Below are 20,299 nucleotides of genomic sequence, written 5' to 3'. Positions count from 1 at the left end.
ATGTGATTTTTCTTCATTTTATTTTAAAACACTGCAAAAAAGCTATAAAACATGTTTTATAAACCCAGTATAAGTTTGATCAAAACTACACTGAAAAAGATATATATTGCATGTGAATGGAAAATTTTAGTTTTTTTTCTTACTTTAATTTTCTAGAAATTAAAATATTAATTAGTTTATTTATAAACAACCACCAACTTTTTTAATGTTGAGGATGATGATAACATCCAAATTCTTCAAAATGGTGAGGATAGCTTGACAACTATATGTTAGGTTAGGAAGGTAGGGAGGTGTGTGTAAATAACCATTTTAATACAAAAGCTTAAGCTGTTAGATGAGGGATTTTAAGATATAATTTATATTATTCTCTAACACAACCCTTCAAGTGAAAGCCCAAACCTATTTTACCATGTGCTTAATTTTTATCAAATAAATGGGAATGATGAGATTCGAACCTATGACCATGTCAAAGAACCATCTCAACCTAATAGTTTAAGCTATTAGATGAGGTCTCAGGATATCATTTATATTATTCTCTAACAAAAACTCTTCTTTATAGGGATGAAAGTGAAAACCTTTTCTTTTGACAAATCCTTTTTTAAAAAATGGAACCACATTTATATACTTGTAAGGGAAGACCTTTCATCTCCTAGAGGGTTTATATAAAAATATCATCAAGAAACATAAAATTAGAGTAGATTTCTAAATTATAGGAATCAAATTATTATTTTACTAAATTTATTTTATTGCAAGGATGTTAATTATGTTTTGTTTTGCTTGGAATGAAACGTATATTTTAAAAAACAAAGAAAACTTGAATATATTTCATCTCATTTAGTATACTGGATTATTTAAGATTTCTTAGCTAAATTTTGACTGAGATATTCTAAGTTTGTTCCATTTATTTCATTCCAGTTGACATTTTGCTGGATTTTTTTCACGTGATATAAGGAATTGTGATTTTTTCAACCAATGGTAATTGGTCAATGCCCAATTTCATATCTTTATTTTTTCACCACACACACACACACACACACTGGGCGGACTAAAAATTAAGAATTACACCACTTTCAAGATGAAAGTTTCAAATCAGTAATTTTTTTTATTAACATGGGTGTCCGGACCAACTTGTGTGCGCACCTTGACTAATCACATGGGCCTTAAAGTTAACGACCATGTAAGTATCCATTGACTTTGTGGTTTGTGGAACCCAAATTGGTGACATCTAGGGAGCATACCTAGAGCCTAACTAGTTAAGCTACACTCCTCAGGGTTAAATCACTAGATTTCTTTTATTGAATCGTGACATCATATGCAATCCGAGAGAACACATATTTAAAGAATTTTTTTTTGTCAGAACAATTCTTTTGTGACAGTTTCTATGCAGTTTAATTTTATGATCTGAGAATACACACACACACGCGCTAAATAATGTCTCAGATGTGATTTCTCCATCATTTTTTATGTTGCAACTTATGAACATTCTCTCTAACTAAAGTGTTTAAAGCTTTCTTAAAAGTGTACAGTTATGAAGTTTTGAATATGAACACATATAAACAAATCAAGAAAAAAAAAGATGGGACCCAACATTTCTCGTTCATTCATACATCTAAAGGAAAAATCCCTTTTCTTTTATTAATTTTGGTTTTGAATTTTGTTTCCACATTCATAACAATATTAACATATATAATTTAGTTTTCAATTTCATGAGATGGAACTAGTTACAAGAAGGCATTTAATGAAAAACTAGTTATTGTCTTTACCTTTTGGGATATGTGGATCAAAGATGAGGAATTTTTTTTTTTTTCCATTAACTTTGATTGTGGATTTTGCTTTCATATTATTTGTTGTCTTAGTGCAATCGAACTGGTAACCAGCTCATTTTGTCACATGATTATAGGTATGTGTGTCTTAGCTATTTGTGATTTCCTTATATCTATTCCTGGAATTAGGATTTCGAAGGCTTATTCTTACGTTTCCACCTATCCAAGTATTAGAACTTAGATTGTGTAAGTGTGTTGTGGTGATTTTTGATAGGCCATAACATTGATCATACTTCAAATCCTTAAGATGAAATTTGGCATAAAAATGCTCCAATCTACTGAATAAATGTTTGTTAGTAATACCAATCTTATGAGGTCATCATTAAATTTTATTGGAATGGAAGTGCATATCTAGAAACCAAATATTACTTTAATTGGAATTTTCCCATTTATACTATCATTAATCATGTTGGTGACGAATGAAACTTATTGAAGGCATTTTAAATTTAAGTTGATGTTCAGAAAAGGATAAGATTTCTAGTAGAAAATGATCATTATCGTTTCTAATAACTCTTTGAAAGATCTTTTGGGTTTGAGACTGGGTTCTCTGTCGGTAAGATACCTGGGTGTCTCATTGATATCTACTAAATTGACTCTAATTGTAAGCCTATGATGGAGCAGATTCTCTCTAGGATTAAGCTATGGACCTTAGCTTCTCTTACTTATACTGGACGTGTTCAACTTATCAAACTAGCTCTCCTCTTTATCCAGGTTTATTGGTCCTTCATGTTTATTTTCCTTTGCTTTATTGTTAATAGAATTAAGGGTATCTTGGCCACCTTCTTTTGAAAAAGGCTACTCTCTCTCCCACTCAGGAGCTAAAATGGCCTAGGCCTATGTTTGTTATTCCCTTAAGGAGGATAACCTGAGAATAAAGAGGGCTCAAACTTAGAATAGAACAACTATTCTTAAGCATGTTTGGCGATTGCATTAAGATAGATCATCAGTTTGGCTGGGATGGGTCCATAGTGTTTTGCTTAAAGGCAGATCATTCAGGCATGTTAGGCCTCCTTCAATGTCCTCTTAGTTATGGAGGAAGACTCTTCTTAGTAGATACTGGTGTATAGAAAAGTTTTTCTCTAGTATTGTTGATGAGATTATTACCTCTCTACGGTTAGACTATTAGTTACTAAATGGGTAGTGATTATGCAACTTGGTGCCTTTTAAGGTGCTCATTTTTATTGGGTTGTCATGGAATACTAGAGTCTTAGACATCATTGAGAGGATACTAAGGCTTTTCCATTAAGTAGTATAGAGTTCTAACCTATTTGGGACTTAATTACTTTTAACCCCAGAAGTGTCTTACCATATCATTATATCTAGAATAGTCACTTATCAGGAAGGTTCTCCATTAGCTCGGTATGAAAGGTTCTTAGAGATTCCAGACTCATATACTCTATGCACCATCTTCTCTTGTTCCCAAGTTTCATCCTAAGACACTTTTTTATCTTGTAACTTGCATCTATGGGTCATCTCAACACTATGAACAAACTACATGCTTTTCATATCATTCCCTCTTCGACATGTATCCTTTATGGGTCGCAGGTTGAAACATATAAACATTTATTCTTTTAGTGTCCTTTCTTTACTATAATTTGGGGTGTTATCACGAGCATGACTCGTATGAGTTAGTCTTCTTTGACATGGCGTCAGCTATTTTAGTGGGCATACATGCACTTGAAAAAGAAGAAAGAATTTACGCATCTACTTGCTCAGTTAGCATTCTCAACCTTGGTTTACTTCATCTAATATAAGAGAAATAACCGAGTTTTAAATCAGATTTACCGATCTTATCAAGATGTTTGCAAGAATATTTTTTATTTTATTTGGTCTTATTTGGTAGAGCTCGAACCAAGGTTTTACATCATAACTATTTTTAGGTCGATTTGACATCTCTGATAGTCATGAGATATCATTGCTTTTGCTGGTTTTGAAATTCTATTTAGAATAATTTCATATGTAATTAATTGATTGACGGGTTAAGGAAATTTTAGAAACTAGTCAACAAACTCATTCACTGTTTGTTTTTATAATCTGCTTTTATTCTTTTTCAGTTACTTGTTAGCTTTTGCTTCTTTTCCTTATTATTTTTTGTTAGATAAACCACGATAACAAGTATTTGTATCTCTTGGGGTATCCTCCTCCTACTCCATATAGCTTCTTCCCTCTAATACAATCACTTGTATCCAAAAAAAAGAAAAATGTCCATTTTTTATGTCATGCTTACAGGTGTTATCAGTTTTGAAGTTAGAGAAGGGCAGACAAATACCTGGAGATTATTCAGAATCTTTCAGATAAGCTCTTGCAGTTTTCCAGAATGCCAGAACATGTGTAAATTGTAAAATACAGCTTTTCCAAATGATTTATTTCTTTGACACCCAAGAATTTTGGGCCATGGCACAGATACTGTAGTAAATTCATAGTATTTTTTTTTTTTTTTTTAAATCTGGCATGAACACTTGAAGAGTTCTGTATGCTGGTTGCATAACTTCATGTTTGTGGTGTTTAACATTAGCAATGCTAATCTAACAGTATAAGCCTGCATGTGTAGTTTGCTTGTGCCTTGTGTGCAGCTTTTTTTCCTTCGACTGATTCAAAATGACTCCAGAGAAATTCCTCCTTCAGTAGAAACTGTATTTGCTCAAAGGAGCTTGGATTCAAGAACCATGGAGGCCTTCGCTTGTTTTCCAAGTCCTGGACATCTTCCAGACCCTATTGTCGTTCAAAATCCTTCTCAACCCCGGTATTATATCCAGACAAAATGACTTCTCAATGGCTTTTCGTTCCTACAAAACTGGAGAAGATAGTTCAGGCAAGTTTTTTTAACCCCGCTTGATCTTTACGGATACAGATATTTAGAAGTTGCATAACTTTACCGTGCATGCGTTTACTGTACTAGGTGTGTTAATGAAGCTGGAGCCACTTTCAACTGAAAGGATGTATATCAGCGAAGTTCTAGCCCTTCAGAAACCAACTCTGTCACCTAATGTTTAAAGCACAGAAACAGAAATGGTTCCCAGTGATGTTCCACTGAAGATACCTTAGAACCCATTCAGGATTCGACAAGACGAAGAAATCTACTTGGATCAGAAAGATAGCAGCACTGAACAAATCCCAGTTGTGATTGACTAGGAAAAGATGAATACACCATGGTTTACACCTGATGACGTTCAGTCAAAGGTTCATGATAAAAGTCCTTCCAAGAAACGAAAGAAAACAAAGTTCGCTTAGGCCAGGGTGAACAAGCTTCAGCGGTAACCAAGGTTAAAAACTCAGACAACTTGTATGTCAGTAAGGAGTCCCAAGAAAGTGTGAATTCTAAGCATACAAACAGTCCTAACGAAAAAGATAGGAATGAAAAGGAGAAGAGAAGCAAGCACAGGAGTTTAAAGAACACGAAGAAAACTATTTTGAATTACTTTTCTCGTGTGTCCTTTCGATCTCCGTGGTTATAATTCATAGCCTATTTTTGCGTAACTATTAGGAACCTTTCATCGAAATTCTGAAATTAGGACACTGAAAAATTGATATTAAGATGTGGATTTGAGATCAAGCTGTTAGGTAGCAAGGTCAGTTGAAGTTGCCCTATTGTTGTTCACCAAAGACGAGGACTGCATGTCCGCATGGCGATTTGCAGTTTCTGAGCCTGGCTAATGAGAGCTGAGACTGAGATCGATATCCTGGTTGCTTATGGAGATACGAGATTAAATTTTGCATTATCATTCAAAGTTAACGCAGTTCATTCAGAAAAATAGTCAACTAAATTTCACAAACAAGGACAACTATAAGACCATGCTTGTGTACTTAATTTCTCTGCAATTTTTATGTTCTTGATCGGTTAAGCTGTTTCATTAGGGTTGCAGATCTGTAAATTATTATTAGCGCCACTGAACAAACTCAAGCAGTGAAAGAGCCCAAACACAATGTTCTTGATAGCTTTACTGTAAAAATATTAATTTCCAGACAACTAAATCGAAAGGAAAGCCTGGCTGCTATGTCTAGTGTTTGTTCCGCTCCAGTAGTTTCTTGAACCAATAAGCAGACATTTTGGGGTACCTCTTTAGGTTGGTGTAATCAACATATACAATGCCGAACCTTGAAGTGTAGCCTGACCTCCATTCAAAGTTGTCAAGCAATGACCATGCAAAGTAACCAGCTAAATTGGCTCCTTCATCAGCTGCCTTCTTCAGCTGAGTCAAATAGGCCTTAAAGTAGCCAACTCTAGTGGTGTCATGCAATGCTTTCGAACGCGTCACATTACCAGGATCATCCATCCCTGAACACACACGCGCACGCGCGCATTAACAGAGTAAAACAAGCCCACAAAAAGTTACAAGTTAAAAAAGACATATATAGAGGTATAGCTCATACCATTTTCAGATAGTATAATTGTAGGGTTTCCATAGCGCTCTTTTATGTACATCACAGCCTTGTACATACCCCATGGTACATTGTAAAGCCAATTAGAATTTTCCTGCAAATATCCAGTTATTCATATGAAATGAAATCAAATCCATAGCTCATGTATTATTAACACACAGGTGAAAAACTTACTCTTGGACCAATTGGCACTCCATTCTTCTTATCTGCAAAATTCACAAGACACTGCGATTTAGCGACTGAAGGAGTAAATGAAGTTTGAAGCTTCATTTATTCGAGGGGGAAATGAATCCAGGAGTTTCTTACAAGCAAATCCAACATTCCAATCTTGCTGGTAGCCCAAGTACTTTGGTTTAGGCTGATGAGGATCATACATGTAGAAAGTTGTATATTGGTTGATGCCCACAAAATCCATTGAGCCCTTCACCATCTTAACTTCTTCTTTTGTAAATTGGGGTAGTCTATTCCCGACAATATTTTGCATTGTTTTTGGATATTCACCATACACAATAGGATGGATAAACCTACACGAAGCAAAAGCCATGTGATATGAGTTTTTTGAAAGCTATGAAGATGTCTAAATTATATCATAAGGTTAGTTGATTGTATCATATGGTAAGTGTGATTCAACTGGAATGCCCTTGAAATATCTTATTTGTCTCATTATTATGAAAATTGTTTATATCCAAAGTTTTAGACCATACTTTCATATTCTTTTCAAGGCACACTCTTTAGACATATCTATTTCACCAACAATCTAATTGTTTTAAATAAATTTCAGATAGCTGACACTAAGATGCAAGTTCATAAAATGTGTCAGTTAAATGCATCAAATTTATATTATCTGCAAAATAGCAAGCAGCATGCTTTTATGGTTTCCAAATTTCAGCTCGTCATTGTGAGCTGTAAAATCACATTTCACACTGGAATATTCAATTACTTGTAAAAGAGAAACGTTGCAGCCATCTTTCTTGAACTCTTGCAGAGTAGGTGGCTGGAAAAGATGAATATAGAGGTGTCAAAGATGGCTGCAATCACAGCGGGAAATGGTGAAAACAGAGGAGCAGCCAAGTAAAAAAATGGCCGCAGCAAAGTTAGTCTTTCTAGCTGGTTTTTTAATTAATATGTAAGGAAGCCCTCTACTATAAATATAAATAGAGACTTTCTCCTTAGTTTTTGATAACTACTTTCACTTTTGTCTCTCCTAATTAAGGAGAGAGAGAGTTAGTCTTGTGGTGTTCTCTCCATGTATTCAGAGGGAGAAGTCATATTATCCAAAAAAAATCCTTCAAATCTTGTTTATTGACTTGTCCTTAATTTTTTTAGGGTCTTATTTTTCCATTTAAATCTTTGTGTATCACTCTTTACTCTAGTTTGTATGATAGTGTTTCAATCCAACTTAAACCATTAACATCGTATCAGAGTGGTATCAGAGATGCTAGTTGTCGGCTACCATTCACGATGAAAAGAGGAAGCCAGTTCATGTTGAGAAGCGGATTATAGGTAACACCATGGCAACAAAGTTTGAGATTGAGAAGTTCAATAGGACTAATTTCTCCTTGGGAAAATTAAAAAAAAAAAAAAGAGAGGCAATTTTGAGAAAGGATGATTGCTTAGCAGCAATTGGAGATATCAGGCCAGTGAGCATAACTGATGAAAAATGAAAGGAGATGGTTGACAACATTGTTGCCAAGTTGCAACTAGCTTTGGCATATTCAATTTTATCAAGCATTGCAGAGAAGAATTCAGCAAAAGAAATCTAGGATACAATCACCAAAAGATGTTTTGATAATGGATTCATAAGCAACTTGGCACATGACCTCTTCTCAAGATTGGTTTCACATATATGAACTTGTCTTTGGAGGATGTGTGATGATGTTAAAAGAAGGTAACAGAAGTTTCTAATAGGATTATTAAAGTTGTGAATCAAATGAAAAGTTGTGGTGATGAGATTAGTGATAAAAGAGTTGTAGAGAAAGTGTTGTTTAGCCTCCAGAGAAATCCTATTGTGGTTGCTGTAGAAGAAACAAAATATTTGTTTATGTTGAGCGTTCAAGAGTTGATGGGTTTTTTAAAGTCTTATGAGAAGAGATTAGTGAAGAGAAGTGAAAAGTCAGTAGAGATTACTTTTCAATCAAAGCACTCTTGGTACACAAAATCCTTTACGGGTGGAGGATATAAGCAGAGGAAAGGGTAGAAATCAAAGGGAAAGAGGAAGAAGTAATTTTTGAAGCAACTATGGTGATGATAGAAGTGTCAGAAGGTTTCATTCTTATAATAGACCAGGCCATGTGCCTAAAAATTGTTGGTATAAAGGGGAGATGCGATGTTTCGATTGTAAAGGGTTTGGTCACTTAGCTAAAGATTATAGTACGAGGAACATTCCACAAGGAAATATTATCAAAGATAGAGAAGGTATGGAAGCATGTTTTATACTTGTCAAAGTAGCAACGGAGACAAGAATGGACAATGACTCATTGATAGTTCTTGTAGCACTCACATGAAACCAAGCAAAAACATGTTCAATGACATTGATATAAAAAGGCAAACTAGAGTGAAGATTGAGAATGGAGAATTTACAAGTGTTGAAACTACGAAATTGAAAACAGGTGATTCATGAGGTAATGCATGTGCTGGGTATAATTTGTTAAGTGTTGGACAACTTATAAAGCATGGCTATTCATCGCATTTTGAAGATCAATATCGCACCATTTATAATAAAACTCTAATGATAACATGGAAGATGTTATGACAAAGCTGATCAATGTTGGCAAGTTTATTTGGAGTTCATCCTCTTATGGCTTAGCAAAAAAGTAAAGGACATGTAGTTGTCAAGAATTAAAAAATAGAAGGATGTGAAAAGTGAGTTTAAGTGGGAGATTACGAGTTGTAAACTCACATTTCAGACTTGAAAAGTAAATTACTTAGAGAAGAGAAAGATTGCAGCCTGCCTTCTTGCAAAGTAGGCGGCTGGAGAAGCTGAATATGAAGGTGTGATCACAATTAGAAATGCTGAAAATGGAGGAGTAGGCATATTAGTTTGTGTAGTTGGTTTTTTGCGTAAAAGGTAAGGAAGCTCTCTACTATAAATGGAGGTCTTATTTTTTTAAAATCTTTATACCTCAACTCTTTACTTTAGCTGTAAGCTACTGTTTCAACCCAACTCAAACCATTAACATCCTCACAATCACAATATATTTTGGTGGTGTTTTATCACTATAGTGAAAAATCATTAATCAAGAATGTCAACTTTAGTCATCTTGGGAAATTGTGTGGTCCTTGATTACTCCTCATTGACCACTAAATGAAAGAAAGAGAGAATTTCTTGTATCAGTAAGCAGTAAAGATTTTTACCATCCAATGTGAAAGTCTCTTGCTCTTTGAGCTGCTAAGTTGTCGGCTTTTGATCTGGTAAGAGGTTCGTAATAAACAAAATCCAAGAGAATCCCAATCCTTCCCTTTTGCTTTTCCTGCAATGTAGAATGAAAAAGGATAAGGTATATAGCATTCTGCTCCATTGAATATATGAATTCCATCCAGTTCAAAACAGAAGAACAGATGCTAACTTGATACTTCTCGCGGTATCTCTGAACTGCGGCTGCATGAGATAAAATCAAATGATGAGCAACAATATAAGGCTCTGTTGCAGAGTCACCGGCTGTACAGTTCCCGAATGCTTTGGAACACCTGCCGGGAGCAAATAATCCATTATCATATCCGAGTGCAGCTACCACTCTGGGTTCATTGAATGTCATCCAATTCTTCACTCGGTCTCCAAAGGTCTTGAAACAGAAGTCTGCATAATCCGCGAAGTCTTTCCTGCAGAGTTTGAGGCATTTATCAAATTTCAATCTATTTAAAGATGATTGCTCAGAAACATAATCCCCAGAATAATATACCTGAGAAAAATCATTCCAGTCATCCAAATACAAAATATAACGTAAAAACTATACATGGGGAAAAATCAGTTCTTATTACTATGCTTACACTACTTGGTAACTCAGCAATCCTTTATACTTCTTCTCAAGTGCTAGGGGAAGATCATAGTGATAAAGATTCGCATATGGAGTAATGCCTGCAAAATATTCATGGACATCAATTATATCCCCATCTCTTGATAAATGTGTAGTGATTAGTTGGCCATCAACATGTATATAATTCAAATTTCATAGAAAAGCAAACCTTTTTCGATCATGTAGTCGATCAACCTGTTGTAGTATGCAACTCCCAACCAATTCACTTTTCCAGTTCCATCTACATCAAAGAAGTCAAAGAAGTTTAGGCTGATCCAGTGACACAAATTTTTAAAAAGAGTTCAAATTTAACAGAAACTGCATCTGAATCAACTACCAGGGAAAATTCTGGACCATGAAATCGAGAACCGGTATGCATCGAAGTTCAACATTTTCATGATATCTACGTCTTCCTGCAACATCAGAAGAAGAGTTTAAACTTACTATTTTTGTTCCTGAACGACAAGAACTTGATATAACTTGCATAAAATCAAGAATGGATATTATAATGTTAATAATCTGTATAAATGACAAGTTATATTAATATAAAACATCAAGAGTAAGGTTTAGTAACAACAGCATGGTAGATTTTCATATTTGTAGGCATTTCCCCTCATTCTTAACGATGCAGTGTTCAAAACTGCTGAAATTAAAACTAAAATGAAAGTTTAAACACAGGAATTGTTCCCTTGGATTCAACTATTGAACTACAGAAAATAACTCAACAGATCAGTCAAAATCCCATTTATTCATCTGTAGAACGACGAAGAATAACTCAATAGATCAGTGGACTGTCAAGTAAATCAGTAATCAAAAAGATCATGAAGCCTCTAGCCTGGTCAAAGGGTTATCATTAATGATGACCACATTGTCATGGCACCCCATTTTTGGTGGATGTCTTATTGCAGACATGATTAAAACGCATCCGTACAGTTACAACATAAATATTAAACATTATCATACAAATAAAAGAAAGGGAAGGACAAGACAGGACCTACCTTGTAGTGGTGATACTGGTCCACTGCCACTTCCCCTGTGGCATTATTGGCAACGATCCCTGTTCATAACATCACATTTCATATCATTAAAGATATTAATCTAAAACCTAAAGTTTTAATCTTTACTAGCTGTTGTCTTAAAGGCAACAAAAACATTACTATCAAATTTAATTTTTGTTAACAAGGCAAGCAAAGCGAGCACTATATATCAATTATGTTTAGTATTATTACCAGGAATTTTAACAAATTCATCCCAAATGCTAGGCCCGCGACCATCCTTCTCAGCCATGCCTTCAACTTGATAAGCAGAAGTAGCAGTTCCAAAGACAAACCCCTTAGGGAAGCTGTGTCTCAGCCCTCCTGCTGCTTCAAAACTAACGGTCTCAGGCTTCTCTGAGGCTCCATTGGATTCTGCTGCATGGGAGGTACACTGAACAATACTGAGACAGAATATCAAGAATGGCAATGCCTTAGCTCTCATCTTGAAGAGAGTGAGTACAGAGAGAAAGAGTACAGAGATTAAGTAAGGGAGAGTGTGGTTATTTATAGAAATGAAAATTACACAGAATGCGCCAAACCATTACGCGTTAACGTTATGTAATAAAATAATGAAAAATCAAAGAGAAAATATCCAATGTGGGGTGCCTCACGCATCGTATCCAATGTGCGTTGGAGTTGGAGCTTATTTTCTTGTCTTGTCGTTTGACGTTTATCTGTGATAAGATCTTAGCTTAATTAAAGAAAATTCATTTTGTCCTAATAGAATGATGAAGAATTATTAATATTCTATTAGTAGTATACATTAATATACTATTGAAATATATGTATAAAACATATCAGATCATAAATTAAGAAAATAATGTTTTAACCAATGGTATTCATTTGTTATTTCAAGCTTGAGTTTTGTTCTTAATTTTTCAAAGATATAATATATTTATGTTTATTTTGTTAAAATAAAAACCTTATTGATAAGGGTGTGTTTACAATAAATAAAAAAAAAAAATTATAAAAATAAATTTTAATATTTAATTATTTAAAATCTTTAATTTTATCTTTTGACTTGTCACTTAATTTTTTCCATAATTAGTAATTATATTGATTGGGTTACAATCAAAATATACTCTTTTTTTTTGTTGTTATTGATGTAGGTATCTGGATCAGTTTGTGTATACCTCAATTAATTTTACAGACTCTAAAATTAACGATCATATAAGCCTTCAATGACCTAAGATGTTTATAGGAATCAAACTAATAATTTTTAAAAAGTTAAGCTATATCTGTCAGAGTTTTAAAATATATTTTCTTAATTTATTTTTATTTAAGAATTTGCCAAGAGAGAGTAGTAGATGGAGATTACGCTTAAAATGTTGAGCAAAGACAATGTTAATTTGGTGGTGCTGTCGTCTTGCGGACCAAAATACGGAGAGGTGAAGTGTCGTTTTCGTCACATGAAGGAAACATCCCCCTTGGGTTGTCAGATCGTTTCGACTTGTTTGTGATGACTATTGTGACGTTTTTACTTTCCGTAATTATGAGTTGTGGCATCTAATTTGGTTGTTAAACTTTAAAAAATTTATTAATTTCAATTTCTTGGAAGCGCCTCACATGAATAAAAATAAATATGTAAATAATATTTTTATTATTATTAATATAGATCTTCTAGCCAGTTTAAAAATACTTCTAATTTTATAAACTAATTATATAAACTTTCAATAATAATTATATTAACAATCATAAATTTCAAACCTGAAATAATAAAAGAAAGAAACCCCTTACTTTCAATTCAAGATAAAATAACATTACATGTCCAGATCGTTAATGCCTGCTACTATTTGCAATTGGCGAGAAAGATGCTTGAAGTGACATAAAGATAAAATCATTTAATCTATATATATATATATATATTCCTCTTAACCCAAGACAAGGCAATCTCATTATGTGTTTTAACAATAATAGCATAATAAATACCATAGACTCTTCCAACAAGATTATGGTGATTTTATTTGTTTGTTACTTCAGCTTTTATAGATTTAATTTAACTAATTAATTATGATACTTTAATTTTTACCTCTCTCTTCAATTTCTTATGGAACTGTACATGACATTTTAAATACAGTATCAAATAGTTTATTTATTTTCTTTTTAATTATTTTTAGCTTCTAGTTGTTTTTTATAAGTGCTCAAACTCTTTTATTTATTTTGGTCTCTATTCAGCGGATCATTTCACTTTCTAATTTCTAATTTTTCTAATTTTTCAACCACTCTAGTAAAGTAATATTTCAGCACCCACTCCTAGGCAGTGTTATTTTGGGGTATCATTCTGTGTCAAAAGTAAAGGATTTTTTCAAAAATAATAAAGACAAGAGGTTTTAACCAAAAACATAATGAATTTCCTTTTAACTTTGTTCGTTTTTTCAGATTTTTGTCCCAATTAGTCACGAATAACCCTTTTTGGGATTTATCTGCATAGTTGCATATGGATTTTACTCCATTAGGGCACTGAGAGATTCCAAATTTAAGTTGTATTTTGGCAAATTAGTAAAAAAAAAGTTTCAAGAATTCATTAAACTTCCTTAAAATGGCGTTTTGAAAAGGGAGCATAGCAATGTTTTTGCCTGTCCATGGGTACTTGACATTGAGCTCCAAGCAGCCTAATAGCGTTAGAAATTGTTTAGCAAAAGATGATAAAACAAACTTTCGCGGAAGAGAATGCAGTGAGTGATTTGAAAAAAATTGAATAAAAAAATTGAATTAATCAATTAAAAAAACCTTAAAAAATATTATTATTTAAATTAATTTCAATTTTAAATATTTAAAACCGATTAAACTAGACCGAATCCAATTCCACCAACACTTTGAAAACAAAAACAAAATATAAATACTCAATTTTATTTCCCCAATCTAAATAATTTGAACTGGTTTTAAATTTAATTTTTAAAAATAAAAAAATAATTTAATTTTTTTTAAAATAAAAATTGAAACCAACAAAACAAATACTTATAGCAAGCCCAATACCTCCATTGTTTTAAGCCGATTTTGTTGGGTTAGTAAAAGCATTTCTAATAATTGATGATATATTTTTTTTTTTTTTTAAGTTTATAAAATCAAAATTAAACTAAAGTGATTAGTTTTTTTAAAATTTTAATATTTTTTTTTAAATTTTTTTTCTCCATTTAATCATTTTTTTTTTTCTTACCTCTTGAACTTCGAGAAAAGCACTTGCCATGAAGTGAAGGATCAAGAGCTGCTATGTCATACAATCAAGGCTTATCCACTCATTCAGATCAGTAAAACCGTCTATACTGACAATTGCAGAAATAACGGGTGATTGATCTAAAATTCAAGAACTCATAAATTAAGATTTCACATGGATGAACTTCAAAAAGTCGAGGGAAACCATGTCTCATCTGCATTTGCTCAATTCTCTTATCCAGTTGATGCTTCAGGATGCCTCGTGGTTGACGAGAAATTAAGCATGCATGGCGATCTGTCTCTAAATAAAACCTGTTATGTGAAGCTTTAGAGGCAGACTAGTCTGATGTTTTAGTGGCCGAACCTGTTCTAGGTCCTGAGATCAGGCTTTAGCTATACAGAGCCCTTGTTCTGGGAGGCGTGACGTATTCTGATCAAAATACTTTCTCGATGCATAATTTGTCTATTGGACCCGAAAAGATGTCTATTATTGTTTGTATGAGCATCTCTGGCATTTCAGTGAAGATGAACATAAACAGCAGATGTAACACAGAATGCAATCACTTCAGCCACACGAACAGAAGAAAATACAGACGAGTGGTATCACCCTGCCGGAATAATCCGAAACAGAAACTAACATAACATTCACTTTGTGGCACCATCACCTAAAAAAAGGAAGGCAACTTACCAGTGCTTACAACCAATCTAACAAACCCAAAACAGAGGAAAAGAGACGGGAAGTGGGGTGTTGTGGTAACAATCTATGTCTTTCAGTATCGCAACCATATTCATCCACCTGCGGTTTAAGGTCGTTTTCTTGCAAAACCCCACGCTTCAAATATGAGATTCTGGATGTCTGACATATCTAGGACCGGCAAAGAACCTTTCCATAGCACATGCTACATTATATTCCATCAAACAAAGATGCAGCTGCAACATTCAAGGGTTGCCAAGCAGCACAAAACCTACACCGGTTCCCCTACTTCAATCACCAGTAGTCTGAAAAAAAGTACTATCTTCAAACAGCAAAATCTGAACAAAACACTCTTAATCAAACTTATGTTCGTGATAGTCATGCCCGACATAACCAGAGAACTAGAACAGGCTAGTTTAACATTCATAAAAATACCATATTCCTAGGCATCAGTCTTTGCTTTCTGACCTCATTCCGTGCTGAAGTTGACAATAAAATCCAAATCAATCCAGCATGTTCACCAAGTTTCAAATAATTTGAGCTGAATATCTTCATGATGACCTCCATTAATTTATATCACTGTGGATTTACCCTCCAAACACGAACACAAGCATCCTCACCAGAACTTACTACACTATGATCATCAGCAAAAGCTAATCCATAAACTCCACCCAAGTGAGCTCCTTTTATGGTCATCCGACTAGATGCTGGCTTGTCGATTTCATATATGATTACACAGGTATCAAGCGATCCAGTAGCAACCATGCTGCTATCAGGAGACCAAGCAAGACAGTTTATGCGGGCAGTGTGGTACAACATGTTTTTAAGCTTCACCTGCACAAAATGTGGAGAGTGAAAAATAAGGCCCCACAATCCAGCAAGCTAAAGAAAACAAAATAAGGAAACCCAATGTTTCCATTGGACATGAAATAGCCATATTTAAGGGGAAAAAAACACACGATTAAAAAAGAGAACAAACTGACAACAAGGCCTCAGGGGCCTGTGGCATATAACACAAACTAGGGAATCCCAATGAAGGAGCAGCACCGAACTGCAATGTACCAGTCAAGCTGTGCCTGCTTATACAGAGCACAATCCTTCCACCAACCCCATCCATTCCCCTTGAAAACTAAAGGAACAACATATAACACAGAAAGATTTAGGGAATGCAAAGACTGGCATTTAACTGTAAGAATATCGGTATTTATGTGTTTCACTTACAGCCAACATAACTTGTCTCAAGAGTAATAGTTGGACATGAAACAAAACATTGTCAGATCCAAGACCAGTAACTATGGAAGTCTCTGTTTTTGAAAACCAATGTTGAGAACAATACTATGCTGTAAGAAAGTAAAATTTCACAGAACAAGGAACCATAATGACAGGAAATATGTTTTTCATATTTCATAACATGATGAACTGGACAAATCCATCCAAACCAAATTTGTACACGTTGCATATTACCACAAGTGCTTCATTTGATTCAGTGCCTTCTCTATATCATGTAATTCAATAAGATTTTCAGAGACAGAGATGCGGCAGCTAAATTTGCTCTGCTCCGTGAGAATTAGAATGCAAAAATACTGAAAAAACTTTAATTCTTACTATTACATAGATATGTACCTAGTGCCTTACCCACATAAAAGCACACAGACCTGGCACAAGTTTGCAAATCTGCCACTTCAACCAACAATATCTAAATGCTATGTATATGCAGCTGTAATGAGACAAGTATAAGATTGGCTTATTGGAACTTAATAAGTAATCAAAGTACCTCTCTGGAGCCACGATCCCAAACTACAGCTTCCCTATTGAAGTCACCAGATGCAAACATTGAATCATCTGGAGAATAACGGATGACACTGATTGCACCACGATGTTTCTCAAGGACTGCTTCTTCTGTGAGTGTATCACCTGTGACTGAATATATGTGCAATTTTCCATCCAGCCCACCTATGATCGCTTCACTTCCATCAGGTGCAATTGCAGATGCTGTCACAGCAAAGCCAAGATTGATGGTTGACACAACTTTTGTACCACGAAGCATGACAACACCTGACTCAATCGTGACCAAAGCAAGCTCAGGGCAGAGAAGGGCAAGACTAATGTCTTTTGGTTGGTTTCCCACGTCGATGGAATCTGCATCTCCACATTGGTCATCAAGCAATCGAACTCTCCATATCTGAAAAATAGAAAGAATAGCAAAAGGAAAGCATCAGAGATGGTAAGGAGCACAAATTTCATTTACCAAAGAAGAATAAACGCACCACAACTTATGTGAAAATCATATTTAATTCATGATCCTACTCAAATCCTGTCTAATTAACAGATGTTGCAAATGAAATTAAAGAAAACAATAAAAACATAAGGGTCAGCCATATGTTGGTAGAATTCAGAGCTGCTTAAACTTTCAGTCAGGAGATTAAAATGAAAAGTTCTCCTTGTTCTTTATTTTATTCAACTTCTTGTTGTTTCAGGACACAATAAATTAGAAATCAAAGAGAGACAAATAATTTCCATGTTTAGACAACTTGTAACAGCACCAAAGTGTCAAAATCTCAAAGATACTATTTAAGGATGCTTAAAGATGCATTCTAAAGATACAATTCAGGGGATAGGGATCCAGTTTGCTGAATTTGATGCAAACAAAAGAGTACAATGTACATAAGTTGGAGAAATTTTTTTCCCCTTAAACACTAACCATTTGATACATGTGGTCAACATCAGGATAGTACAACACTTACAGTCCTAAGCAATAGTACGACTATTTAAATAAATTAAAATCCGTGCACCACAATTAAGTTAGAAGCTGGAGTACCAAATACAATCCCTCCAGCATGTTTCATATGTCATTCGTTAATCCTGATAAGCATGAACTGTTCACCTCCTCGGATTCATAGTTGATTAAGATGGAATTGGAAACCAGCATAATAATTTAAGAATCATAACATGTAACCATGTTAATAACCTTATTATCAAAACCAGATGTGACAATCTCTTCTTCAGCAGCAGCCAAGCATTTAATCTGAGTATTCTCCTTCCTCTGTAATTTGCTACTGTATCCAATGCCTTGAATCCATTTAATTATCAAGCCATCATAGCTGCTCGACAGTATAGTCTTTGGGACATTTTTAAGCACGGATAAGGAAGTAACATTCTTCATATGACCAGCTATTTTCAATGGACTTTTATCAAGATCACTAGCTGAGAAAATGCTAATTGTCCCACCAAGAGAAACAGTGACAAGATGACCATTCTGCCAAAGGCAACCAACTAGCATGTCATCCACTCCACCTGAGCCAGAAGAAGTCAAAGTTTTTGTTAACTTTCCACTACCATCATCACAGATCTCCCACACTTTTGCAGACTTGTCAGCAGATACTGTCAGCACCTGCAAATTAGTTTAACCACAAATTGGTTAATTATCAGGAATAAAAAGACATGCTCTGACTAGGGGGAAAAAGAGAGCATAATAAATGAACGCAAATATAAAAAGGAGGGAACAAAATATCAAAGAAAAAAATCTGCAACAGAGATCGAGCATGTCTGTACAGTCCTCATGCAAATTGATTGAAAATAAATTACTTTCAGCGCGTAAGAGCATAGCAAGAAGTTGGTCCTTAATTACAAAATGCGAGTAGTCAGCTGCAGTCAGACTCTGTTTATCAAAAATGGCCACTGAAGAAAGAAACTAAACACACCACTGAATTCATTCTAATACTCAATAGTTGCTTCACATTTTAAAAGAAACGAAACACAAATGAAGAGATAGAGTTGTATATTTTTCCACCCAAACTTCTAGTGTAATGTCCTCATTCAAAATCTTCTTATAATTACCTAAAAAAATTTAAAGGGTCACATCAAATGATATAGGTTTCAGCACCACCATGCAGATGCGCTCATCAGAAAGTTCATTATAAGTTAATGCTAGGCTTACCTGTTTACCATCAGGACTCCAACTAACAGCATAAATGCTGCCCTTATGACCATCCTCGGAAGAAATCTGTCCAATCTTCTCTCCTGTCTTTCCATCAAATAGCATGCCTTTCTTATCAGAACTTACACTGATAAACTTGCTACCATCTGGAGAAAACCGTACACAATTCACAAAATTTGAATGATCCCTGCATATAACCAAAACTTTTCAACCAATGCACCCTCTTTAGTTTGCTTTAACTCTAAAAACGTAACATAAACCATTACAAACCTGTGAGATGACTTGAATTTAAATGGTGGTCCTTCATAAAAATTAACCAAGAAATCCTCACCACACGTCACAATTCGAAAGGGTCTGGTTGGCTTAAATGCACAACTCAAAACTCGCCTCGAATGCCCATCAAATTCCCCTACATTAGTCCCCGAATCCCACCTATAAAAATAAATAAAAACACCCATAAGCATCAATCACCACACAATAAAAATCTACTGACATTCAGTCCTATGCCATGCCTAACTTTTTTCAAAAATAAAATAACAAAATCATTTCTACTCACATAAAAGCACGAACAAGAGACTTCCCTTTTCCATCCCCAGATGCAACGATCCTCAACCCATCAGGTGACCATTGAAGATCATCGATCCGACCAGTAAGTACTTTGAATTCTTTTTTCAAGACATGATCATTGTAAGCACCCCAGATCCTGACAGTCCCAGAAACATCAGCGGAGGCGATCCACTCGCCATTGGGAGAGTATCGTGCGACGGTAGCTTGGTAACCATGCTCGCCATAGACGGAGACGTCAAGTGGGTTGTCAAGGTTGAGGATGAGGATTGATCGGTTGTTTGTGTAGAGGATTTTGTTGGTTTTTGGATGACCGGAAATTAGGATCCCCCTGCCTCGCTCGGTTGAGGGAACGCAAGCGTAGGTTTCTGCCAGCTCTGTCATTTGAGAATTGATGGAGAAAGGGAAAGCGGAGATGGGAAAGTGGTGGGGATTTTGAACGTTTCTTTATTTTATTTATATAATCGGGGACTAGCAGAGCGCCTTTTGGGCTAATTATTTAGAATAACTGTTTAGCTCCAGTTTGTTCGGAAAATAATTTTTTTTTTTTTTTAAAGTAAAATTAGTTTTTTATATTAGAAAATAAATTAATTTTTTTTTAGTATTTAATGAATAATAAAATAAATTTTAAAATTTTTATGAAAAAAATAGTGATCAAATCTAATGAATAAAAAATTAAAAGAATATAAAATTAAATA

The 20,299-nt window shown here is 34.6% G+C and overlaps 2 protein-coding genes across 3 annotated transcripts; both read right to left on the bottom strand.

Moving 5' to 3' along the window:
- Positions 1-5,680: 5,680 nt before the first annotated feature.
- Positions 5,681-11,751, bottom strand: LOC118046290 (beta-glucosidase 44). Of its 2 annotated transcripts, XM_035055123.2 has the most exons (11): positions 11,446-11,751; positions 11,215-11,273; positions 10,554-10,629; positions 10,386-10,457; positions 10,191-10,278; positions 9,770-10,022; positions 9,558-9,673; positions 6,510-6,727; positions 6,378-6,409; positions 6,195-6,297; positions 5,681-6,099 (listed from the first exon to the last, which is right to left on the bottom strand). In XM_035055123.2, the coding sequence occupies exons 1-11, from the start codon at positions 11,693-11,695 to the stop codon at positions 5,822-5,824; spliced, it is 1,545 nt and encodes a 514-aa protein (XP_034911014.1). In that variant the 5' UTR covers positions 11,696-11,751; the 3' UTR covers positions 5,681-5,821. The 2 variants fall into 2 exon arrangements, with proteins under 2 accessions (XP_034911014.1, XP_034911015.1); XM_035055124.2 differs by lacking the exons at positions 11,215-11,273; positions 11,446-11,751 and adding an exon at positions 10,794-11,086.
- A 3,200-nt stretch (positions 11,752-14,951) lies between these two features.
- LOC118046289 (actin-interacting protein 1-2) lies at positions 14,952-20,074 on the bottom strand. Its single transcript, XM_035055122.2, has 6 exons — positions 19,594-20,074; positions 19,308-19,469; positions 19,038-19,224; positions 18,069-18,491; positions 16,875-17,282; positions 14,952-15,934 (listed from the first exon to the last, which is right to left on the bottom strand). The coding sequence occupies exons 1-6, from the start codon at positions 19,983-19,985 to the stop codon at positions 15,677-15,679; spliced, it is 1,830 nt and encodes a 609-aa protein (XP_034911013.1). The 5' UTR covers positions 19,986-20,074; the 3' UTR covers positions 14,952-15,676.
- Positions 20,075-20,299: the final 225 nt, after the last annotated feature.

The sequence above is a fragment of the Populus alba genome, chromosome 12 (genome assembly GCF_005239225.2).
Source record: "Populus alba chromosome 12, ASM523922v2, whole genome shotgun sequence".
In the NCBI taxonomy this organism is placed as follows: domain Eukaryota; kingdom Viridiplantae; phylum Streptophyta; class Magnoliopsida; order Malpighiales; family Salicaceae; genus Populus; species Populus alba.
This window is presented reverse-complemented; position numbering and strand designations above follow the sequence as displayed.